Source organism: Bos grunniens, chromosome 1, assembly GCF_055505025.1.
Source record: "Bos grunniens cultivar Pamir isolate PY7600 chromosome 1, Bosgru_T2T1.0, whole genome shotgun sequence".
In the NCBI taxonomy this organism is placed as follows: domain Eukaryota; kingdom Metazoa; phylum Chordata; class Mammalia; order Artiodactyla; family Bovidae; genus Bos; species Bos grunniens.
The window spans coordinates 73,228,539-73,251,084 of NC_141165.1; the positions used below are offsets into that span (position 1 = coordinate 73,228,539).

Sequence of the window (22,546 nt, forward strand, 5' to 3'; positions counted from 1 at the left end):
ATTCTTCTCTTCAAAGCAGTGCTACTTTCCATAATTAAGCCTGCTTTAATTTCAATCTGACTCTATCTCTTCCTATTCCACTGTAAAATGTTCCCTCTAAGCCAGTTATTAAAAACAGAAAAACACCTTTTTAACCAAGCATTTTTCCCCAGACCAAATCTCATATGCAATGCCAATAAGATACAAGAGATAAAGTAGAAAGCTTCCGACCTCATGAAATACAGCAGCCTCAAGGCGTTTCTTGAAAAACAATGCTTTAAAAGTTATAAGCTATACTGATTTCTGCACAGCACAAACAGAAAAGATAAGGTGAATATAAATAAGCAATACTTTTAAGAAAAACTTGGATATACTTAGATTAAAAAAAAGTTTTAGAAACTCAATTTTTAAAACATAAAATGATTCACCAAGTATCTGTCTTTAAAACTCCATAAAGACATTACTTTTTAGGAATTCCATCTACTACAACAGCTGTGCACTTTTTTAAAGTCATAATTTCCTTATTTATGGCAGATTAAAGATGAAAGATAAGTCAAAAGCCACATTAACACAAAAGAAAGTTGTCAAATAAATGAATTTGTCAGCAAGAAATGCCAATTACCCAACAGGCAGTAAAGAAAATAGATAGCAAGAATGCTCTGGTAAAACCATTTATGTAACTGTATTGAGTTTAAAAAAAAAAAAAAACAGAACTATCCGCCTCCAGAATCAAATACAAATCAAACAAATATTCAACCAAAATGGCGACAAAGAGTAAGGGTAAACCTGGAAAAGGGGATTTGTACTATTAGGAATTTTCAAATGTAAAACTATAAAATATAAACCACTTCCCCTTGTGAAATCAAAGGTAAAGGTATCATAACTTCACCACATTTCTATAAAATAAAAATAGAAATTATTGCTATATGATTGTAAAAATGGAGGCAAGTAGAGTTCAGAAATATACTTGTTTATAATCAATTAAATGATGAACCATAATTTGAACCCTAATTATCACATTATGTAGAAATCACAATCCGGTATTGTGTGCTCAGTTATTAAGATAAATGTTAAATAGTTCACATTTTAAAAACATTTTATCATTACATTATCAAATTTGATAAAATCTTATCAAAACATCTATGTATGCAATATAAATCATGTTGTTAAAAGTATAAAGTAACATTTAAAGAAAACTGCTGAGGTGTCAAATAAGTATTTTCTATTAAATATATACAATTTAACATTTAGAACTCCATAAATTAATTCTTGCTGAAAGTTGATTCAGGTTTACAAAGGCATACTTTGTGAACTATAATAAATTTCCCCAGCACCACTTTCCTTTATTCCAAAATTCTTTCATTAGGTTTAACTTTCTTCTGTCATTCATATGTAAAAGTTACAGAAGGTTTACAATACGTAGTCTTCATAGTAACATGTTTTAAAAAAAATCTAAGCAAAGTGCACGTTAAACTGTCTACAACTACTCAAACCTCTTGATTATCATCAAATAAAAAATAGATGAACACTTCATTCACTTAAATCTTTCTGAGGAAAAAAAAATAGTATACCTTGCTTAAATAAGAATTTCCCAGTAAGGGTATTATATAAAAGATTTCCCATGTTATTTTATTAACTCTCTTTCACTCATTAAAACTTTTTAAAAGTCTAATGAAGAACATATACTTACAAAGCCATATTACACAACTACAGTACTGTTAAATAAAGCAGCCCAGTATAGTTGTAAACATTTCAAATATAGTAAACAAGACTTGGCATGTCTTTTCTCCCAAAAACTTGCCATTACAATGCTCTTTCCATTAATAATTATCCTTTCTAGAAAAGTTTTCCGGTATATTTTAGTCTTTAAAAGTATTACACTGAAATAATATGTGAAAAGATTTAGTCATGGCAATTTCACTGAAGCTTTTATTGCCTCTGTTGGTAATATGACAGGGATGTAAGAAACACAATTGAACTTACAGAGATATGCAGATGATAGTCACTAAAGATAACCTTGATCTCAAGTATTTTTATATGTGGGCACTTCTAATTTTATACACTTTACTATTTAAAAAGCATTACATTTTAAAATGTGTACCTGTTTTGACATTTGGCAAAAAGGAAACTGTACCTGTGGTTCAGTTTAAAACAAAAGAATCAGCATGGGGAGTTAACCAAAATGAAGACTGAAACACTAATTAATTAAAGCAATTCAAGTTGTGTGTGTGTGAGCATGTGTGTCCCTTTCAACCTGTCAATCTCACTCTTTCACACACACTCACACACACATGGCCATTATGTGTAAGCATTCTTAGTACAAAATATTCCCTACGTAACCAGACATTTATCCTCAGAAAAATCACACCACATTAAATCAGTCTTCTCTTTCAGGCCCTAGTAATAGTATTGTTTAATTCTAAGATGCCATCATAGAGTTAACAACCTTAACTTTTATGCTACATAATTATATTCAAAGCTTTATGTATTGTTTTGTTTATAATTACACAGTAATTATAAATGTTTAGTACCAAACTGATGACAAACACTATTTTGTTGAAAAGGTCTTGCATTTAAAAGGAAAAGTCTGTAAAACCCAAGGCACTAGGCCACGAACCAATATCAGACTTATATGAAAAACAAGTTCTATTGGGGAAAAAAAGCTAATCGGATCTCATTTCAAAACACAGCATACTGGAATTAATTAATCAATTCAAAAACAATACCGTAACTCAAAATCTTTAAGACAGGAAACAAAATAGTACATATATATATATATATATATCTTTTTAAAATATTTCATAATTGAAGTTCCTCTTAATATTTACAAATACGAAATCAGGAAATACTGAAAGCAGCAGGATTCTTCTTTTTTCTTTTTTTTTTAAATAACCAATTCCAGTAACCTGAATAAAACTGTCAAAATTTTCTTTTGATAGAATCATATTTTTGAATTAAAGTTATGATTAGAATATTAATATCTATGGGAAGAGCTTTCTAGTCAATTTCAAAATCATGTAAATAAAAAGTAGTTTTAATATATCCATTTCTTAAAATCATTTCCGCATCTACATTATAATGTACTGCTTTTCTGAAGTACATTCCTTTGATAATTTCAACATTAGACCTTACAGAGTGCCTGGATACACCAAGCAAAATCTACTCCTGCTAAAAACCAGTCATCCAGTCTCTGAAGTTTTACATTTTTTCAACCAGCCTTAAAGAAATGTTTAAAAAAGCAATAAACCCTTCTTCACATGTCAAGAAGTGAACAGAGAAATGAGCATTTTCAGCATGAAAGCAGTTCACAGGTCTTGTAATAAAAAAAAAATAGATACAAGATACAGTTCTGCTTTGATGTGAAAACTGAGCTAATCTGAGTGAAATAAAACATAGTAGAAACTAAATAATTTATGAAAATAGAAGCCAGATTTGTATTTTGCATCAAGTGCATGCTTGCTTGAAAATCCTTGCTCCTCAAGTATTTGGCAACCACAGTGATTAGCAGTTAAAACAATTTCAACAAAATAAGAAGTCATCAAAAATGGACTATTTGTCTGAAAGAGCAGTACCTATAAGAATTGAACTTCATGGCTCATTACAACCATTTTCAAAATTTAATTCCTACTTCTTCTTATAAATTAAGAGAATTTCATTTGTGTTCCATAGTGTGCTGACAAAACAAAAAAAAACAAAAATAAACCCTCATGCCTAAATTTAGAATATTGTATTATGTAGCAATCTAAAACATTCAAACAAATTAAATAGTTTAACTTACTTAACAGGCATATAAGCATTTCAAAATCATAATGAAATCCAATTATGAGGTGCATAATGTAGACGGGAGTAGAATCTAACATTATGCAGATGTTTTTCTAAATAAAAGCCCCTGTAAGACAACTATATATAAACATGGGTAAGATAAGTGCAGACTAGTTCTGTGGAACCTTTTGAAATCGAGGGTCTAAAACACAATAAAATTTTGGGTAGGCACACCAAATTATCCTAAAATTTTTTCACGTTGGTTATTTTGACTTTTTTCATCAGATACTCTACTCACATTAACAATACATGTAATTTGCCAGAAAAAAAAAAAAAATCCCCCCATACCAAAACACCATTCCAGATCCGGTACACTTAAATATATCACTCTCACTGGAAGTGCTATCAGCATAGTCTTTGCAACTAGCCCAAAGCATATATTTAAGAAGTTTTTATAAACTGTGACGTTCATATGTTTAATTCTTATGCCAAACTTGTTTTCTGATGAAGACAGCATTGTGCTTTATGCAAGAATGGAAACTTCAAAATAATCACCATAAAGCTTCTAAGACTTATGGGAGAATAAACTAGGATGGTCCACAGATATAAGATGAAATCCACAATGTTGGAATAATAAATGTTTAGAGCGGCCCAGACTAGAAGACAAGCCCAAACCACCATTAGAAGAATGAAATACGATATGGTCCAAGATGTATCCTTAAAGTTTTGTCTCAACCCTCAGTCTGAATTATGAGGATTGATCTTCAGTTCAGTCCAGCCAGCAGAAATTGACTGTGCAATTTTCCGTTGTATTTATTGTACAGACTATGTACATTCTAGAAGGTTCCTTCAGTGCTACACTGTTGTACTTTTTGTCCCAGCAATTTGAGGGCGTGCAAATTCCACAAAGTCATCAATAAGAACAGGCCATGCTCCTGTGGGGGGGATATGTGAGAAAGGAAAGAAACAAAAGCAGAAATAAGGCTAGTATTTAGCAGAATCCTTATTTTTTCTTAAATATCTTCCCTACAATTGTTAAAGCATATCATTATAAATATCCACACTGATAAGACCTCCAAATTTCTAGTTCTTTAACGTTTCAACCTAGAATATTCCTTGCATTTTCTCTTTTCTATTACTCCAACACTTGATCATTCTCTGAATGATAAAAAATAACACTCTTGGTAATCAGTAATATATGGTTTTCTGAAGGCCACTGAAGTAATCTGGTCAAATCCAGCCTTGATATGATGACACACTGCCAGTGCTGAAAGCATATTAAGTTGGAGTTAACCTTTTTCTGCATTTTAGGGCAATCTTACAAAGGAAATTAAAAGCAAGGATCAGACACTAACCTATTTCATGATAATAAATTACTAAAGGATTTTAAATTATATATATGCATGCTCTATACATGCTTCTATGGCAACTTCCAAATCAGCAAGTTCTCCACTTTTGATAAGGCGTAACAGAAAGCACAATCATCAATTATTAGTCATTTCTCAATTCTTAAAGAAAACAATACATGACAATGAAAACAAAGATAAGGAAATAACATTATCTGTGGTTAGGTTAAATAGTTCAGGACACTTTTAAGGAGACCAACGTTACTAAAGATTTTTCAAAAAATACTGTCTATTCAAAAATATCAAAATACATCTTGCTAATTCTCAAGGGGAAGCAGGTAAGTACGTGTGAAGAGATCAATGTAAACTACTACCAGTTCCAGAAAACAAAAATATCCTGGTAGTGGATGGCAGTTACCTTTCTAAATACATGAAGAAACAGCAGAAAACTATTCAATCAGTGAATATTACTTAATGCCAATAGTGCTACAGTAGGAAAATAAAGTCCCATTTCCATGTGGCCTAAGTCACAAAACTCAAGGAGTTTACAATCAAGCTCACAGACAAAACAGACAATAAAAATATATATTATATATATAGGCACTATAAAAGTACATTAAGAAAAGAGTAAGTTCCTAAAGTAGACTGAAAATCTAAAACATGAATGAAAATCACTCATGCCTTTCTGGAAAACATGAATACAGAGTTGGTATTTAAGGAAATAATACAGATTGGTAAAAGAGGATGAAGGCATTTTCTACATTCAGAAGAGCACAAATAAAAGCTCAGAAAAGAGAAACCTAAGAAAAACAGAAGTAGACAAGAAGTTCCAGGGTGTATGATTAAAGATATTTTTAAAGAATTGGTAGAGCAAAATATTCATTACCTTCTTCATCATAATTAGACATGTCATCTGCAATCATTGTACTGAAGTCTAAAAGAAGATTCCAAGTATCTTTTGGTATTGATCGTTTATGATGTTCCTATTAAGGAAAAAAAAAAATAACAAGAAGCATCCAATTCACTAAAATAGGGTTTCAAAAAAAACAGTCCAGAAGATGCTGAATACAAGAATTCAAAACAACCTATGTAATAAAATTCTGGAAATCAAATTTCTCATTCTACGTCCAATACATGCTCTGAAATGAGTTAGGCATCCTTTAAAATGTTAATTTATCTTCAAACAAAGCAAAAATTTAGAAAACACCAAACCGCAGAAAACATGAACTTACCAACAAAAATTTATTCCATAAGTCTAAGAATTTAAATCTTCCATTAAGCACTAAATTCCAGTAGGCAATGGCCATTTCTAGATCTGTAATATTAAAAATAAATTATGTACTTCAAATGCCAGGAATATTTGTCCCTGAAAAAAAACACCAAGTAAGACAAAGATAGCCTTAATTAAAAAAAAAAAAAAAGCCTTGTGTCCTGAATACTTACATAATAAAAATTTCCTATAGATTTAAGTCCAAGCTTTATATCCTGCTTCCATCACCAATGCGTGGTTTCTTCAGGGCAAGAAGGGTATCACTTACCTCATTAGGGGTTTCTGAAGTTTAAATGAGATAATGTAGGTAAGCATGTTTGATTATGTCATAAGTATTGAAATGTTAATGTATACCAGACCTCAGCCCTTTTGACATTTTGGACCAGATCATTTTTGTTGCGGGAGGCTGTCTTATGCATTACAGCATTAGCAGCATCCCTGGCCTCTACCCACTAGATGCCAGTAGCAGTTTCCTATCCCCAGTGGTGACAACCAAAAACATCTCCACATATTGCCAAAGATCCCCTGGGATGCAAAACTGCCCCAAGATGAAAATCACCAATGTACATGTATAAGCTGTAACGCAATGAGTTGCTATCCATAATCCTAATTAATCTTACATTCCAAGTTGTTGGCTCACTGATCCTGACCGCAAGGAGACCATTAAGAATACTGATTAAAAATTTTAAATTAATAATAAACTAAGTCTGTCTTTTTAAAAGTTTGATGAAGAGGATATAAATGACTATTTAACTGGAGCAGAGAAGAGTAAAGAAGCAGTATTACTGCATGACAAAATATGTATCTGTCTTAAAAGAAGAACTAGTAGTTATATCAAGTTATAGAAAAGTAGTTATATCAAGCTTTTATGAGTAAATTTACATTTCCAGGTCAGGAAAAATTCCATTCCAAGTAACTTAAAAGTTCTTTTTGATATGATCTCCAAACTACTCTGAAGAATCTGAAGAATCATGAGAGACTAAGACTCCAAAAACAGGCTCACATCCTACCTGAAAGAAAAACATAACAGGACATAAGGCAAAAAATCTCCCATCTTCACTAGATCCTACGCTCTTCAAGGACAGGGACTACATATCCCCGAACTAGCACTGAAATACACAGCAGGCATTCGGAAACTGGGGAATGAACAAGCTTCCTACGGTTCTAGTTACAAATATGCACTCACCTCCAAATCCATCGTTATGTCTTCCCTCAAACTCAATGGAAAAGGTGCCTCTTCTTTTCTCCTATCCAAGGTTAAGCCCCTAACACCATTACTCTGGATCCAATATGCCATCCTGCCTTTTAGTTTACAGATTAGTTTTCTTCTCTCCTTGTATCCTCAACTTTGCCCTGTCTTCTGGCTTCCCCCTCCACAAAGGAACATACTCAAGTTATCAACTATCTTTAAAAAAAACTTTCTTTCTTCTATTTCTCCATCCCCTTACTAGCTACCCTCTTTCTCCTTCCCTTCACAAATTATCTTGAAACAGTGCATGGAGTCTTCTGCTTTTATTTTTAATGTGCTTACGAAAACATGTCTGAAAGTCAAGTTCAGATCCCCATGTTTTATGAGAACTAGAAACAGGACATCAGTCCCTAATCACAAATCCTTTTTAATCTTTGCAATCTTTAATGCTCTACACCAAATACTCCTTCCAGGTTCTTTACTTTTATTATTTTCCTTACCAATCAAACATAGAGCATACCAATCAAAGCAGAAAGATAACGTGCAGTAAAATTGCTGCCATTAGCCTGTCTAGTAGGATTTGCTGTTATTAGCATGCTTAATGATATCCTTCTTCACTTCAAATGCATTAAATTTATGAAAACTAAGCTTATTACTGTGTTAGCGTTTTTCCTTTTTAGAAAATAATAATGAGAAACAATGAAATATTCAAGTAATTGTAAACCCTGAGACAATTATAAATGCCTCAGGTTGTAAAAGAAGAGAACTTTTTGTAATCTACATTCATTGTCCAATTTCTTTACCCCTCAGACACTTTAATTCTATAAACTAGTGTCCACCTTCGTCACTCACCCCACTGAAAGTAATCTCTAAAGGGTCACCAAGCCCTTCTGGTTGCCAAATAAACCTTAATGTCCTTAATTTACTGGGCTCTCTGCCATATTTGACAAAATTGAGCACATCTCTGGGATGGAACTGTCGCTTCTTTTAGCTTTAACAGTATTACTCTACTGATTTTCCTCTGTCCTTTCTGGCTTTATTTTCTTTTACTTCTCCTCTTCCTTCCTTCATCCATTAAATGTTGATATTCTGTAGCACTGAATGTCAGTAATAACCACTTCTACTTCTCTCATATTTTTCAAACCTTTACCTTCTTTCAAGTTGTATGCTCAACCATCTCTAACAAGTCCTAAAATCTGAAACTTCTCTCTATATATTCTTGATTCTTACATCTAACTGCCTAAGGGTATCTTCAACTGGATATCCACAAACAACTCAAATTCAATAGGACTCAAACTCAACTCTTTCTACAGATCTACCATTTCCTTCTCTTTCAATGAATGTTATCACTCTACAGTGTTTCTCAGTGAAACGCCATTTTTCACTGTAAGGAACAGTCCTATGCACTGCAGGTCCTTGAGCAGCCCCCTAATTCTGAAAGAAACCCTGTCATTATAAAAATACCAAAAATACCACTTGCACATCTCCAAACACCCCCAAATGGGGGTTAATACTAACTTCCTCATCACAATTTCAAACAAAGCTTTCTCATTTTGGCTTCTAAGTACCTTCTAAATCTCTCTCTCTTCTCCATTCCCACTTTCAGGGCCTATGCCAGGGTCCTTTTTGTTTCTAGCTTCATAAGCAATTTCTCTTCCTATAGTTCTGCCTCTATTCCTTTTAAAGGACCACACTGCTTTCAGATGGACCTTGCAGGCACACAAATTTGGTTTCACTTCCATGTTAAAAGTCTTCAATGATTAAAACAACGAGACACCACTACACACGTTTTGGAATGCTCAAAATCCAAAACACTGACGATATCAAATGCTGGCGAGGATATGAAGCAAAAGGAACTCTCAGTCACTGCTGGTGAGAATGCAAAATAGTACAGCCACTTTGGAATAGTTTGACAGTTTCTTACAAAACATACGCTTACCATATGATCCAGCAATCACATTCCTAGTATTTTCCCAAATGAACTGAAAACTTGTATCCACACAAAACCCTGTACATGAATGTTTACAGAAGCTTATTCATAACTGCCAAAACTTGGAGGCAACCAACATATCCTTTAGTAGGCACACATATAAACTGTGGTACATCCAGATGAAGGAAAATTGTTTGGTGCTAAAATGAAATGTGCTATCAAACCACAAAAAGATATGGAAGAAAACAAATTCATAATAATGCTATTAAGTGAAAGAAGGCAATGTGCAAAGGCTGCACACTGTATGATTCCAACTAAAAAAGGCAAAACTTTGGAGATAGAAAAAAGATCGGTGGTTGCCAGCAGTTAGGCGGGAGGAAAGGATGAATGGAAGAGCACAGAATTATTTCAGGAAGAATGAAACTTTTCTGTATGATGTTATAATGGTAGATACATGTCCTTATACATTTGTCCAAATTCATAGAACATACAATACCAAGAGTGAACCCTAGGGTAGGAATAAATTAGGAGTTCGGGATTAAAATATACACACTATTATACATGGAGTAGAGAACCAATGAGGACCTAGTGTATAGCACAGGGAAATATATTCAATATCTTATAATAACCTATAATGAAAAAAGGTGTATGTGTATAAACACACACACATATATATCTGAATCACTTCGCTGTACACCTGAAACACAACATGTAAATCAACTATATTTCAATAAAATTTTTAGAAAGAAAAAGAGTGAACCCTACTGTAAAATTAAAGTTTGGATGATAATGATGTGTCAATGTAGGTACAACTGTAACAAACATACCTCTCTGGTGGGGATTTGATAATGGGAAAAGGTATGTATGTGTGGGAGAATAGGATAACTGGGAAATCTCTGTATCTTCTGCTCAATTTTGCTGTAAATCTAAAGCAATTCAAGAAATAAAATCTATTAACTTCTAAAAAATCTGCAATGTTTCCCACTGCCTTCAGATAAAATCTACAATTCTAGTCAAATGGACTCACTTGCAGTTTCTCAAAGGTGCTCTGTCTCTCACCTCCAAGAAATTGAACTTGCTAATCTTTCCACATTCAAGATAGCTTCTTTTCCTTTTGGTTTTGAAATAATATATTCATTCTTCAAGGATCAAATATTATAATCTTTGTGAAGACTTTGCAAACTCACCCAGACAGACAAAGATGCTCCTAACTCCATGCTCTCAGAGTAAGCAGTCAATAAATGTTTTTGGATGAAACAGGAATACTCAAATATTAATAAATTTTTATTAGGAGCTGAAACACAGAAGATTAAATTTTACAGGAATAAAATGTCAATTGCCACAAGCCTATGAAAAACTGCCTGCCCTTCAGGGACTTCCCTGGTGGCCCTCTGGCTAGGACCCAGCACTCTGTCTGTCTGGGCCCTGGGTTCAGTCCCTGATTAGGAAACTAAAATCCCATAAGCTGCACAGCGCAGACATTAAAAAAAAAGAAAAGCTGCCCTTTAGTCAGAAATGTCTGAATGACAGAGAGAACAGTTCAGCTAGACAAAAGTGGTTTAATGTAGTAGTTTAGCATCTTAAATCTCAACTCTTCCCCTAATTAAGCAGCCCTGGGCAACTAAGCTCATTTCTCTGTAATTCAGTTTAAAATAAAGATAATAGTATCTACCCTCATGAGATTGTTGTAAGAATTAAATGAGAGAATACACATAAAGTATTAGAACAATCTGGTAAATAATATGTTCTATTACTATTGTTTGAGTTATTTTTAAAACTATTATTATATATTCTGAAGCAGTATGGGAAAGAAAAGAAACTCAATAATGTAACAAGAAGCAACAACAGCAATTAGAATAAACAGAAGGGTAACACAGAGGGAAAGAGACACAAGAAAGTCCTAGTAATAGTATTACCTAAAACAGATACTTGCAGAATGAAGCCTTAAGCCCTTATAATAAAATAAAAAATGCAAACAGAGGTAATCCCAGTGTCACTCTTTCACAGAGAATCAACAAGGGCTATGTGCTGTTTCATAAAAGATGATCAGCTGAGTGCCAGACAAAAATGGACATGAATTGAGACTGAATCCCCTAAAGGGAAACAAAATGTTGCCAACTCACTAGGGAGGATGAATGGTGATTTAAAATCCTTTTCACAAAGTCTTAATTTACCTAGAAATATCTAAGTTCAGTTCACAACATAATACAATAAAAAGAACATAAAATGTGGAGTCAGAAGATGTGAGGTTCAGTCCCAATTCTAACAACTCTAAAGTTATGTGACCTTAAAAGTCAGCCTCTCTGACCAGGAGTTTCCTTATCTTAATGACAAAGAGGTTGGTTTTACTTAGCTCAAAGTGTTGTTATAAGAACCAAATGGGATTGTGTAAATAAAAATACACATTAAAAAACTCTATAAAATTATTTCTAAATATTAAATGTTTAATAAATGTTAAAAATTTCTAAATTCTAGGTGAACTGGCAACAGTTTATAAGAAAATAAAGTTCAGGTTTAATAAGTTTAATAAGTTCAGGATGATCCTAAAAATAATATGGCTGTTAAAAAACAAAAGCAATTTTTCGACAAATTAACAGAATGAACAGTCTTCCAAAAAATAACAGACCCATGGTGTTCTACATTAAATAGCCACCTTCTGGAGTATTATATTCAGCTTTAAGAATTCTATTTTGAGAGAAACCAAGAAACTGGAAATGTTATCTAGGGGTGACAGCAACAGGAATAACAAAGGTCTTCTCAAATGAAGAATAGTTTGGAATGCTGACTTGAAAAAAATGAGAAAGGATAAATGAGAAAAATCTTGAAAGGGTTAGCCTTCCTTTGTGCTGCTGCAGAGGACAAATAAAAACAGTTGTAAAAGTTGTAAGGACAAAGATGTCATAAGGAAAAACAACAACAGTATTCTGTGATAAGAATGAACCACTTTGTAAAATGACATGTGTTCAATTCCCACCCTGTATGTTCAAACATAAAAGCTAAATGAGCATCAGGTACAGATGCTACATTGCATAGGTTAGATTTAACACAGAACTTATGAAATCCCTTTCAAATTTAAGATTCAGAAGACTACCAGAAATGGCAGGTGACTGAAGCAGAAGGTGACAAAGGAAGTATCCTATCCTGGTGTCATAAGAAATAAGGTTACAGAAAATGAGAAAATATGGGAAACACCAGCTCTCATTATAGCTAGCCCAGCTATTTATAAATAAACCACAATGCTGTCACTGTCGCTCTCTGCCAATTTGTTTTGGGCCTCAACTCTTCTCCTACCATCTCCTAATTCCTTTCTGCCAAATATTATAATTTAAGAGCCCTGTAAACCCTTAGAAACGCTGTCAAGAAAACTTTCTTTTTAATTAACTTCAACTAAGCAAGTCATTACATTTCCTGACACCCAACATCAGTGCAAAAACAAAAAGAGAAATTATGATTTGTCTTTTATTATTTTTTTTTAATTAAGACTTTTTAGTTTTAGGTTTATGGAATTGAGCAAAAAGTACAGAATTCCCATATATCTTTATCCCACGCATGTACACTATGTCATTTCAGTCATGTCCAACCCTTTGGGACCCTATGGACTGTAGCCAGTCAGGCTCCTCTGTCCATGGGATTCTCCAGGCAAAAATACTGGAGAGGGCTGCCACTTCCTCCTCCAGGGAATCTTCCAATCCAGGAACTGAACATAAGTCTCTTGTCTCCTGTCAACAGGGTTCTTTATCACTAGTGCCATGCTACTACCTTCCCCCATTTTTAAGATATTGCTTTGTGCTGTGCTTAGTCCTTCAGTCATGTCTAACTCTTTGCAACCCTATGGACCATAGCCCGCCAGGTTCCTCTGTCCATAGGGATTCTCCAGGCAAGAATACTGGAATGGGTCGCCATGCCCTCCTCCAGGGGATCTTCCCAACCCAGGGATGGAAGGAAGGTCGCCCTCATTGCAGGCCGATTCTTTAACATATGAGCCACCAAAGAAGTCCAAGAATACTGGAGTAGGTTGCCTATCTCGTCTCTACAGGACCTTCCAGACCCAGGAATTGAACCAGGGTCTCCTGCACTGCAGGCAGATTCTTTACCAGCTGAGATACCAGGGAAGTCTTTAGTATATTTCTTACAAATGATGAGCCAATATTATTAGCAAAAGTGTATCAGTTTACATTAGGGCTCACTTTGTGCTGTACATTCTACAATTTGGAGCTTTTTTAAAACAACTTTTAAATTGTGGCTGCTGCTAAGTCGCTTCAGTCATGTCTGACTCTGTGCAACCCCAGAGACGGCAGCCCACCAGGCTCCCCCGTCCCTGGGATTCTCCAGGCAAGAACACTGGAGTGGGTTGCCGTTTCCTTCTCCAATGCGTGAAAATGAAAAGTGAAAGTGAAGTCACTCAGTAGTGTCCAACTCTTAGTGACCCCATGGACTGCAGCCTATCAGGTTCCTCCATCCATGGGATTTTCCAGGCAAGAGTACTGGAGTGGGGCTAGATACACATAAAATTTATAATCTTAAGCATTTTTCAGTGTATAGTTCAGTAATGTGAGTTACATTCCCACTATTGTGCAATGAATCTCCAGAACTCTTCACCTTAGAAAACAAACTCTACACCCATTAAACAATGTTACTTTTTTCTTAAGCTCAATACTTACTACAGAATAAAACAATTTTAAAATCTAATTCTTCAGTATACTTTTCTCAACTTTTCCTGTAATCTAAAATTCCAATATACCATATTAATATAAAATTAATATGCTATAAAACAGCTATAAAATGTCAATTTTATCTTTGCCAAATACAATAAAAACTAAGATTCAATATCAAAACTACATAGTCACCCAAAAATATCATTTATACTGTGCTCTAGTGAGAGGCAGAGATATAACTAAGCAATATGTCAGCCCCATTTAAATCAACATCTGATAGTCACAATATTTTCTCTATTCGTATCAAAATATTGTGCTACATTTTTAAACACAACAGAAATAATTATTTCAGTACATACATGTAAATTCAAATGCTTCAATCGATTTTTATTTGTGGGAAGAGAAAAGGAGACTAGAAAAAACAATCCACAGATACAAGACAGAGAAATTAACACTGGGTATCCCAGCTTATTTTGTCTGCAAAATGAGGACTTTTCCTGGAAGAATAAAATCCAACCGAAATTAACTGAAAAGACAACTTCATCATTCCAAATTTTGCTTAATAGATATTTTGTATTCAGTCACATTTAGTCCCTCTTTGGGTCAATTCTCCAGTACAAATATTGTACATTCATCCCTTCCGCTAGCTTTCAGTCACGTCCTGTGTGTGCATGCTAGGTCGCTTCAGTTGTGTGCGAGTCTTTGTGACTCTATGGACCGTAGCCAGCCTGGCTCCCCTATCCATGGGATTCTCCAGACAAGAATACTGGAGTGGGTTGTAGTACCCTCCTGCAGGAAATCTTCCCAACCCAGGGATCAAACTTGCGCCTCTCCTATATTGGCACGCAGGTTCTTCACCACTAGCGCTACCTGGAAAGCTTTCAGTCACTTCCTCGGTCTAATTCCATAATCCTTTTCTCATTTTTTCTCGCTAATCTAAAATATAAAGAATGATTAGTACAAGAGGCCCTTATTAGCCTCTCCTATTACCTTATCTTCAATTACCTTGTCTTCAAAATCAACAAACAAACTCACTTCCATCATTTAACGTGCTGTGCCTCCATTTCTTCATCTGCCAAAAAAGGATAAGTCTCTAGCACTCTATGAGTGGCACATGGTAGCTGGTGAATTACTGAATGAAAGAATGAGTAACTCATAAAGTTGTTAAACATGAAATGAGGCAGTGTATGTAAAGTACTTAGCACACTGCGCCACCATCATGATCTTCAGTGCATCCCCACAGCCCACAGATTCCAATTTAAGCCCTTCTGTCCTGTTTTTAAAAAGAAGTCTTATTAAATGAGTCTTATTGTGTCTCACAAATTTATGCTCCAAACAAGCATTTGCACTAAAATCAAATCATTTTCTCTCTTCTACAAAGAAGCCAAGCTTATTTCTAAAGTCTGAGACCTTCATTTATAACTACCCTCTCCCTGGAACATCTTTCATCTTCACTTACCCAGCCAAATATCAAATCCTTGAGTTCACATTCCCTCTTGCCCAGGAAGCACTTCCCAGCCATTCCTGCTTTTACTCATTTCTCCTTTTATCTAAAACCCTATTTTGTATTATGTGCTACTGTCTACCTTCTCTGAATGATCTGCACTGAAGCTTTTACTTCCACTTCCTTAGCCATCATCCCCAGAGCAAATGTGTGGTTATTTCTACAGTATAAACTGACTGATCTAAACTGTTAACAGTGGCTATTTTGGGACAAGATGATAAATAAAAATCACCTTTTTATTCTTTCTTACAGTTTCCAAATACTTCAAATCAAAAAGAATAAATTTACAAAAAAGAATAGAGTCACATTCTAAGACTCAGAAATTTTAAAATGCGATTTCAACAGATACACAGTGAAAAACTTATGATCCTAAGATCCTACAGTATCTTCTGAAAAATAAACAAGCAAACATACATACCTATGTCAGTGGAATTTTAATATTTCCTGTATTGTAGTTCTTAAAAAAAAATCAGTGGTTCATATATAGTACCTAGAGTAACCCTATTATTGAATAGGCAGGGTATTTTCTGATTAACTAGAAGTTCATTGTTTCTCATTGTTTTTCAGTAGCTGATAATAACTTTATGCTCAACACAGAACTTTCAATTACAAAACAAAAGTGACATGGTCAATGTAGATGAATGTATTTGAAACACCAAATATAATTTTTAAAAATTCTTACCTAAACCTTTTTGTCCTGGATTCTTCGCAAAATTAAAAGTAAACTGGTAGAAATCCTTAAATCGTCCCGGTTCTTTCAATTCTTGCTCCATCTTGGGTATCTGGGCCTTTAGTTTTTCTATGCTGTCACATCTATACAAAATTAAGTTTATAAAAGATAAGCTTTTTCTTTATAAATCAAAAACTTATTTATTCCTCTAACAGTTTATTTCATAGAACTCTTTTTAAAAATCCATTAAAATATCTTTTTAAATTATATAAACAAGTATGGGATTAGCTGGAAGAAGAAAAGTTCTAGAGCGATTAAAGGTTAGCAATAATCACTATTTTTAAGAGAAATGGGCTATGACTTTTAATTATGTATTCATGGGACAATCAATACACCCAAATGGTAGAAGTCAGCTGTAATGAACAGATAAGAATGTATAGCAATCAGCTCTGCAATCATCAGTTTAAACTGTAGCAGTATTCCTTACATGGAAACAATCCACAGGTCTAGCTTCCAAACAAATTGAAAGTATGGTCTCTTGGCTAGGTGAGGAAACAGGCATTCCTCTTGAAAACTTCTCATTATATTCAAAGTACCATCTCCAACTGAAGTTATCTCAAATCAGTATTAAGCTTTTTTCTGTATCTGAAACCATTCAATTTCCAAGGAGCTTAAATGGATTCAAGTACCAAGTCCTACTTTCCTTAAGGTAGAAATCTTCTATCTGTTATAGATTCCACAAACCAATCACTATACTTTTTTTCCTTCAAATCATTTTTGCTTTTGTTTTCCTTTCATGGTCTTTGTAACACCTCCCAGATTATTAGTTTGTAAATTAAAATTCTGCTTTGGAAGTTCATTACATTTTACATGAACTCACTTTTGAATGAGGGAAAAAAAGAGTTCCAGTGAAACCGGTCCTAGTATAGAAAACTCCAAACCGGTCCTAGTATAGAAAATTCCAGCAAGTTCAGGATAAGGCTGGCTTTGGCTATAAAACCGTGTCGAGACCAGATATTAATTTACTGTTTCTTAGCTTTAAATTCACCCTTCTTTGCCCTACTTTGTGACTGTTTGCAGTGGACTACAAATTGTGAGACTTCATTTTTTTTCTTGTCAGCTGGCTCACCACTAGGTTCTACCAATAGAGGGCGATGAAAGGCTGGAAGCGGAGGAAGGAATTTTTCTTAGCCCAGTCTTTTCTGCAGAGAGCGAGGGTTTCAGTGTACTGGGAGGTCCTAGCAGTGCAACTTGCACGGCTCTCAGCAAGTGACCCTTAGAGCTAGCTTCTTCTCCGAGAAGCAGGTAGCATGCTCCAGAAGTAGCCAGGCACCGTCTTCTGGGGTCAGAATCTTAGCCTTGTGGGGATCCTCTTAAGCTTCCAAGTTCGTTCCTTGTTTCCTTCCCTCAGCTCCAGGGGTGGTGACAGCTTCTTACAGTTACCACCTTTGTTATACTTAGAATTTTCTTTTACCCCATTTACACAATATAACAATTTCTAAAATTTACCCTGTTCAAATCACTGGTATGGTTTGTGTGTCTGGTCTGGACCCTGACTGATTACAATGTCCTTCAGGCTCTCAAGAATCAGAATGACTGAATTCATTCTGATACTTTTTTTTTTTTTTTTTCATTCTGATACTTTAATACTACCTAACTCTCTAGTTTCTCTCTACTTCTATTTCCTCATTTCTTAAATGCGAGTATAACCACTACTACGTCACAAAACTGGTGTGAAGTGGTAGGTGAAGTACTTACTAAGCATAGTTCCTGAAATGAATGTTCAACAAACGTTCAGCTTTTATTATTCAAAAGCACTCACTAAAAACATTAAGGACAGCCTGTCACTGATCACAGACTGAATACTTTCAGAGCCTCATTAAATGTAGACAACTAGTGGCCACAGGTAAAACCTCTACCTATGACTTTTCAATCTATTTATTAACAAGACATTTAGCTAACCAGTTGTCAAGGTTTGTGTAGAACAAAAAGTAATTAGTAACTTCCAAGATTTTTAAATTCTAGGAGCTTGTTCACAAATTCAGAGTTCACCACCTCACATTAGGAAATAACTTAAAACTTGCTCACTTCACTTACCCACATAAAATATTAAAGCACAGTAATTTTAATACTAGTGAACCTCCCTTAGAAACAAATGATAAAAGCATAAAGCAAACAGAACAGAACAGGTTGTACTAACTACACAGATAACTTGACATGGGAAGGAACTAGCATATTAGCCCATTTCTATTTACAGCAATGTCTGAGGCAGAGATATCAGTTCCACAGTAACTCTTACAGCACTGCACCTAATTTCATATGAAGATTATACACGCACCCTAATTCTGTCATGCCATCCATGAACTCCTGTTTGGAGAACTCGCACTGTGTTGCTGCTCTGAACTTCCACGCGATGATCAACACACTGATGCTGGCTGGATCGAGGGCCAGGTCATCACAGAACTGCTGTATACCATCTATTCCAATTTTATTTTCATCTTGAGGATCTTTAAAAACACCAGTACAATATGAAATTAGTGCCATACTTTCTATGCTATTCCTAAAACTGAGAAACGGAATGCTTTCTGTTCCATATTTTAAAATGATCACAACAGACCAAAAATATGAAGAAATAGTTTTAACTGTTATTTTCCCCTGTAATATTTAAAGCCACTTTACCCCTGAAACAGCATTCTTAAACAGCAAGATAGGCACTAGATAGGACCTGGTTTTTTAAAAGTCTCATTTATTCATATGAAAAAAGTCCCATACTTACACAGAACCAGAAAATCTGACATTCCTATACAGGGGAAAAAGGATTTTTACTGAACATATCCACATTTTACAAAGGAACTCTAAACAGTATTCTATACAGAAATTCTTTTCTCCTTGAAGTTTAATTTCACTATAGAAATCACTTCTTAGATAACACCAGAAAAACCAAACTGTGTGATTCAATTCTAATCACAAGACAAACATCTGCTATTCAAATTAAAGAAAATCCCCAACTATCAAAATTTACTTTTCAGACAGCAAAAATTTAGACACAAATACAAGGAGAAAGAAGTACTCATAAACTTTGTCAAAAAAAAATGTGCACATCTTTTGACTTTGGGGCAAGAGCTATATATAAAATATCAATATAATCCCACCTTTGGAAAAACTTTGAAATAATTGTATATATATATATTTCTGCATAAAAGACACAGAAAGTTGAACACCAGGCTATTAAATATTGGTTCTCTCAGGAGAATAAATAAGTAAAAGACATAGAAACTATTGACTTTTTCTTTATTAAATCTATTATGTATTGTTTAACTTTTTAAAAGTATATATTACTTTATAATTATTTAAAAGTTATTAAAATTATTAGGCAGGTTTCCTTAAAATTGGCTTAGCTGAGTTTTATGAAAATGAGGGAAAAAACCTAGTCCCCCCAGTCCCCATTCTCAAACTGGGTAACAGAGGAGGAAAAAAGGAGGCAAATAAAAGGGAAGGAAATAAAGACACTAAGAAGAAATTTTAGTGAAAAGAGGGAAATAATTTTTCAGATTTCTTAAATTAATTCTAAGATCTAAAGAGCTCTGTTAAACACATCTACCCGATTAATGTCCTCTGTATTATTTGATTTCTCTCAAGAAGCATGTAACTCTGGAAAACCTGGTTCAAAAATATTTAAAGTCACAAACACTCACCTTTGTATCTACTGTATAGTTGTTCTAACTTCTTCCTGTCCAATGATCCTTTTACACTCTCTCGTATATAAAGTTCAGGATTTTGAAAAAAATTGTCTGTTGCAACATCTAACTTCCAGTCATTTTGAGACAGACAACTTACTGCTGTTTTTTCACTAGATTGTGTGAAGATCATAAACTGACGAACTTTATCCTTCTGCGATGATTTCAACTTGTTCTATTGAAACCAGAAAATAAACTGAAACTCTGTAACGTCACAAAAGACTAAGTATTTCTATACTGCTGACTAAATCATTTTTAGCAATACACATGCCTCATAAAATAATAAAACATTTAGCTTAATGTTTTGATCTATTAATAAGGCAAATTTTTAAAAAATCTAAAACACAAAATCGCTGTCATTTTGGAAAAGAAACTAGGACAGAGGCAAAAGAAATTCACCCACCCTGCATTTCTCCTAAAAGTGGGTCCTGTGAGCATGTACAAAGGCTCTAGGAGGGAAGCAGAGCTAACTCTCAAAACCTTAACCAAGCACAAAGCTCCAAAGGATGCTTAAGGAGTGGTGGGGAAGATGATATTACTTAAGCCAGTCAGAACATTCAAGTGACCCTGAGGAACAATGAGATTAACAGATATTTGTTGCAGTCCTAAAACACATTATAAAGGATATGGGGTACAATTCTCCCCAACCTCACCAACCACCCTATTCACCCCCCAACCCCGGTTTTCTTGCTATTTTTACCAAATGTGACAAGCAACAGAATATGAGGTACTCTACATTTCTCCTTACAAGGGTCAGGAACCAAGATAATTATCAATAGAATTTCTTCATATTTTCAATCAAACCAGAAGCAGTGAAATATGAACAAGTACCCTGCATCCTCCCAACCAAGGTAATCTTTAATAGAATTCTCCTTCTTTCACCATGAAAGAAATTACCTTTCCCATGGCCTGAGCCTAGCAGACATTCTCTCTAGCCAGACTCTACTGTAATAACCTTCTCACTGGCCTTGTGTTGACACATACTCATTTCTCATCTGCCCTGAGTCCTAAGCAAAATAAAGTAGGGCAGTTAGGCCCTCCACTCTCTCCCAGTTTCAAGGGCCACATTCTTTGTCTCCTCATGCAAGCTGTCTCCTCTGTAATTTCAGCCTCCCCGCTATTACTCTTCCCTCTCGCAAGTCCTAATACCATCTCTCAGCAAAATACTTGGGTTCTTCCTGAGCTATTATTGCCAATGAAGAGAAAAAAGCATGGAGTAGGACACACATTAATAGATACAGTGTCCTGTGGTTTAAGCAACACATCTGAGAACCCAAGCATTTTTGATCTGGCCCAGACAGACAGATCACAAACCTCAATCCCGATTGTACAGATGAGAGAACAGACCCCAAATGTTAAGGAATTTGTTAAAAGAAAATCACCCAGGTTATTAGTAGAAATGGGTCAAGAACAGAAAGATCTCATGAATCTGAGTTTTACTAATCTTTCTATAAACCACACTGCTTGCTGTACATATTTATAAACCTTTTGAGGTTTTCAGGAAAAAGACTAATGAAGATATAAATATTTCCACCTTTCACAGAGTAAAAATAAGGCTGTGCAAAAATCAAATATGAAAACCAACCCCATCTTTAATACCCTGGAGTCTAATCTGTCAGCCATACTCTTCTCTCTCTGTAAATGTGTTATTGCTTAGGATTACACATTAAAATCTCAACCTCCATTCTCCATTAAAATTGAGAAACTATAAATTTACTAGCCTCCTGTTATTTCATAAATAAATCTACCACTTCTAGACACCAGATAACTCATATCCCATTTATTTGACACATCTCTCAAATGTCTAGGAGTCCCAACTTGAAAAGTATCTAAAGATGTTATTCAACTGCAAAAAACCCACAATGAAATTAAATGACAAGGAAGATACCTGTCTTAATATACTGTTGAACTGAAAGGAAACCACTCTGATTTCAACTTTTGCTACCGAAAGCTATTTTTAACATGAATATACCCTTTCTAAGAGATATAATACATGTAAGTGATACAGTATGTAAGAAATGTAGTATACGACATACGTTTTAATCCTCTGAAGAACAGGGAAGTACCTGAGGGTCATTATGATCATCACTGACCACTGTATAATGTTGCACAAAGTGCTGGAGATTAACCTAGAAGGATAACAACTACAGGCCACAATCTGGAAATAACTTTTTAATTAAACATTTCCATTTTCCTAGAAGTTAAGAGGCAGCAAAGCAATCAACATTATTGGGGGGCGGCAGGGGTGTATCATACAGTATTAAATCCCATGTTATTTCCTGAGGCTTGAATGAGTTTTGAAGAGAGGGAGGAAAAACACAGCTTAAGTCACTTCTGCCAGTCAAAAAGTTGTTCACTGTACTAATGACTTCCTGTCAGAAAGCAAGATATTAGAAAATTGAGGGGACAAAGATAAAAAACAGTCATATCCATAAAAACTAATAACAATTATATAAGTGAATTAACTCCATCTCATATCTTACTTGAAATAAAAGTATAAATAA

General features: G+C 34.5%; 1 protein-coding gene across 4 annotated transcripts in view; it reads right to left on the minus strand.

Moving 5' to 3' along the window:
* Positions 1 to 1,880: 1,880 nt before the first annotated feature.
* DCUN1D1 (defective in cullin neddylation 1 domain containing 1) overlaps positions 1,881 to 22,546 on the minus strand; it is a 29,924-nt gene continuing 9,258 nt past the window's right edge. Inside the window, exons 2-9 of one of the 4 annotated variants that reach the window (XR_015162320.1) lie at positions 20,446 to 20,609; positions 20,001 to 20,217; positions 18,644 to 18,812; positions 16,318 to 16,448; positions 10,664 to 10,770; positions 6,320 to 6,402; positions 5,974 to 6,070; positions 4,191 to 4,676 (exon numbers count right to left, since the gene is read on the minus strand). Coding sequence is in view for 2 of the 4 variants with exons in the window: in XM_086396083.1 (XP_086252209.1) it covers positions 4,597 to 4,676; positions 5,974 to 6,070; positions 6,320 to 6,402; positions 16,318 to 16,448; positions 18,644 to 18,812; positions 20,001 to 20,217 (777 nt within the window). In the remaining 2 variants the exon portion in view is untranslated. Of the gene's footprint in view, positions 4,677 to 5,973; positions 6,071 to 6,319; positions 6,403 to 10,663; positions 10,771 to 16,317; positions 16,449 to 18,643; positions 18,813 to 20,000; positions 20,218 to 20,445; positions 20,610 to 22,546 lie in introns of all 4 variants that reach the window. The other 3 variants (XM_086396093.1, XR_015162319.1, XM_086396083.1) reach the window with 3 other exon arrangements.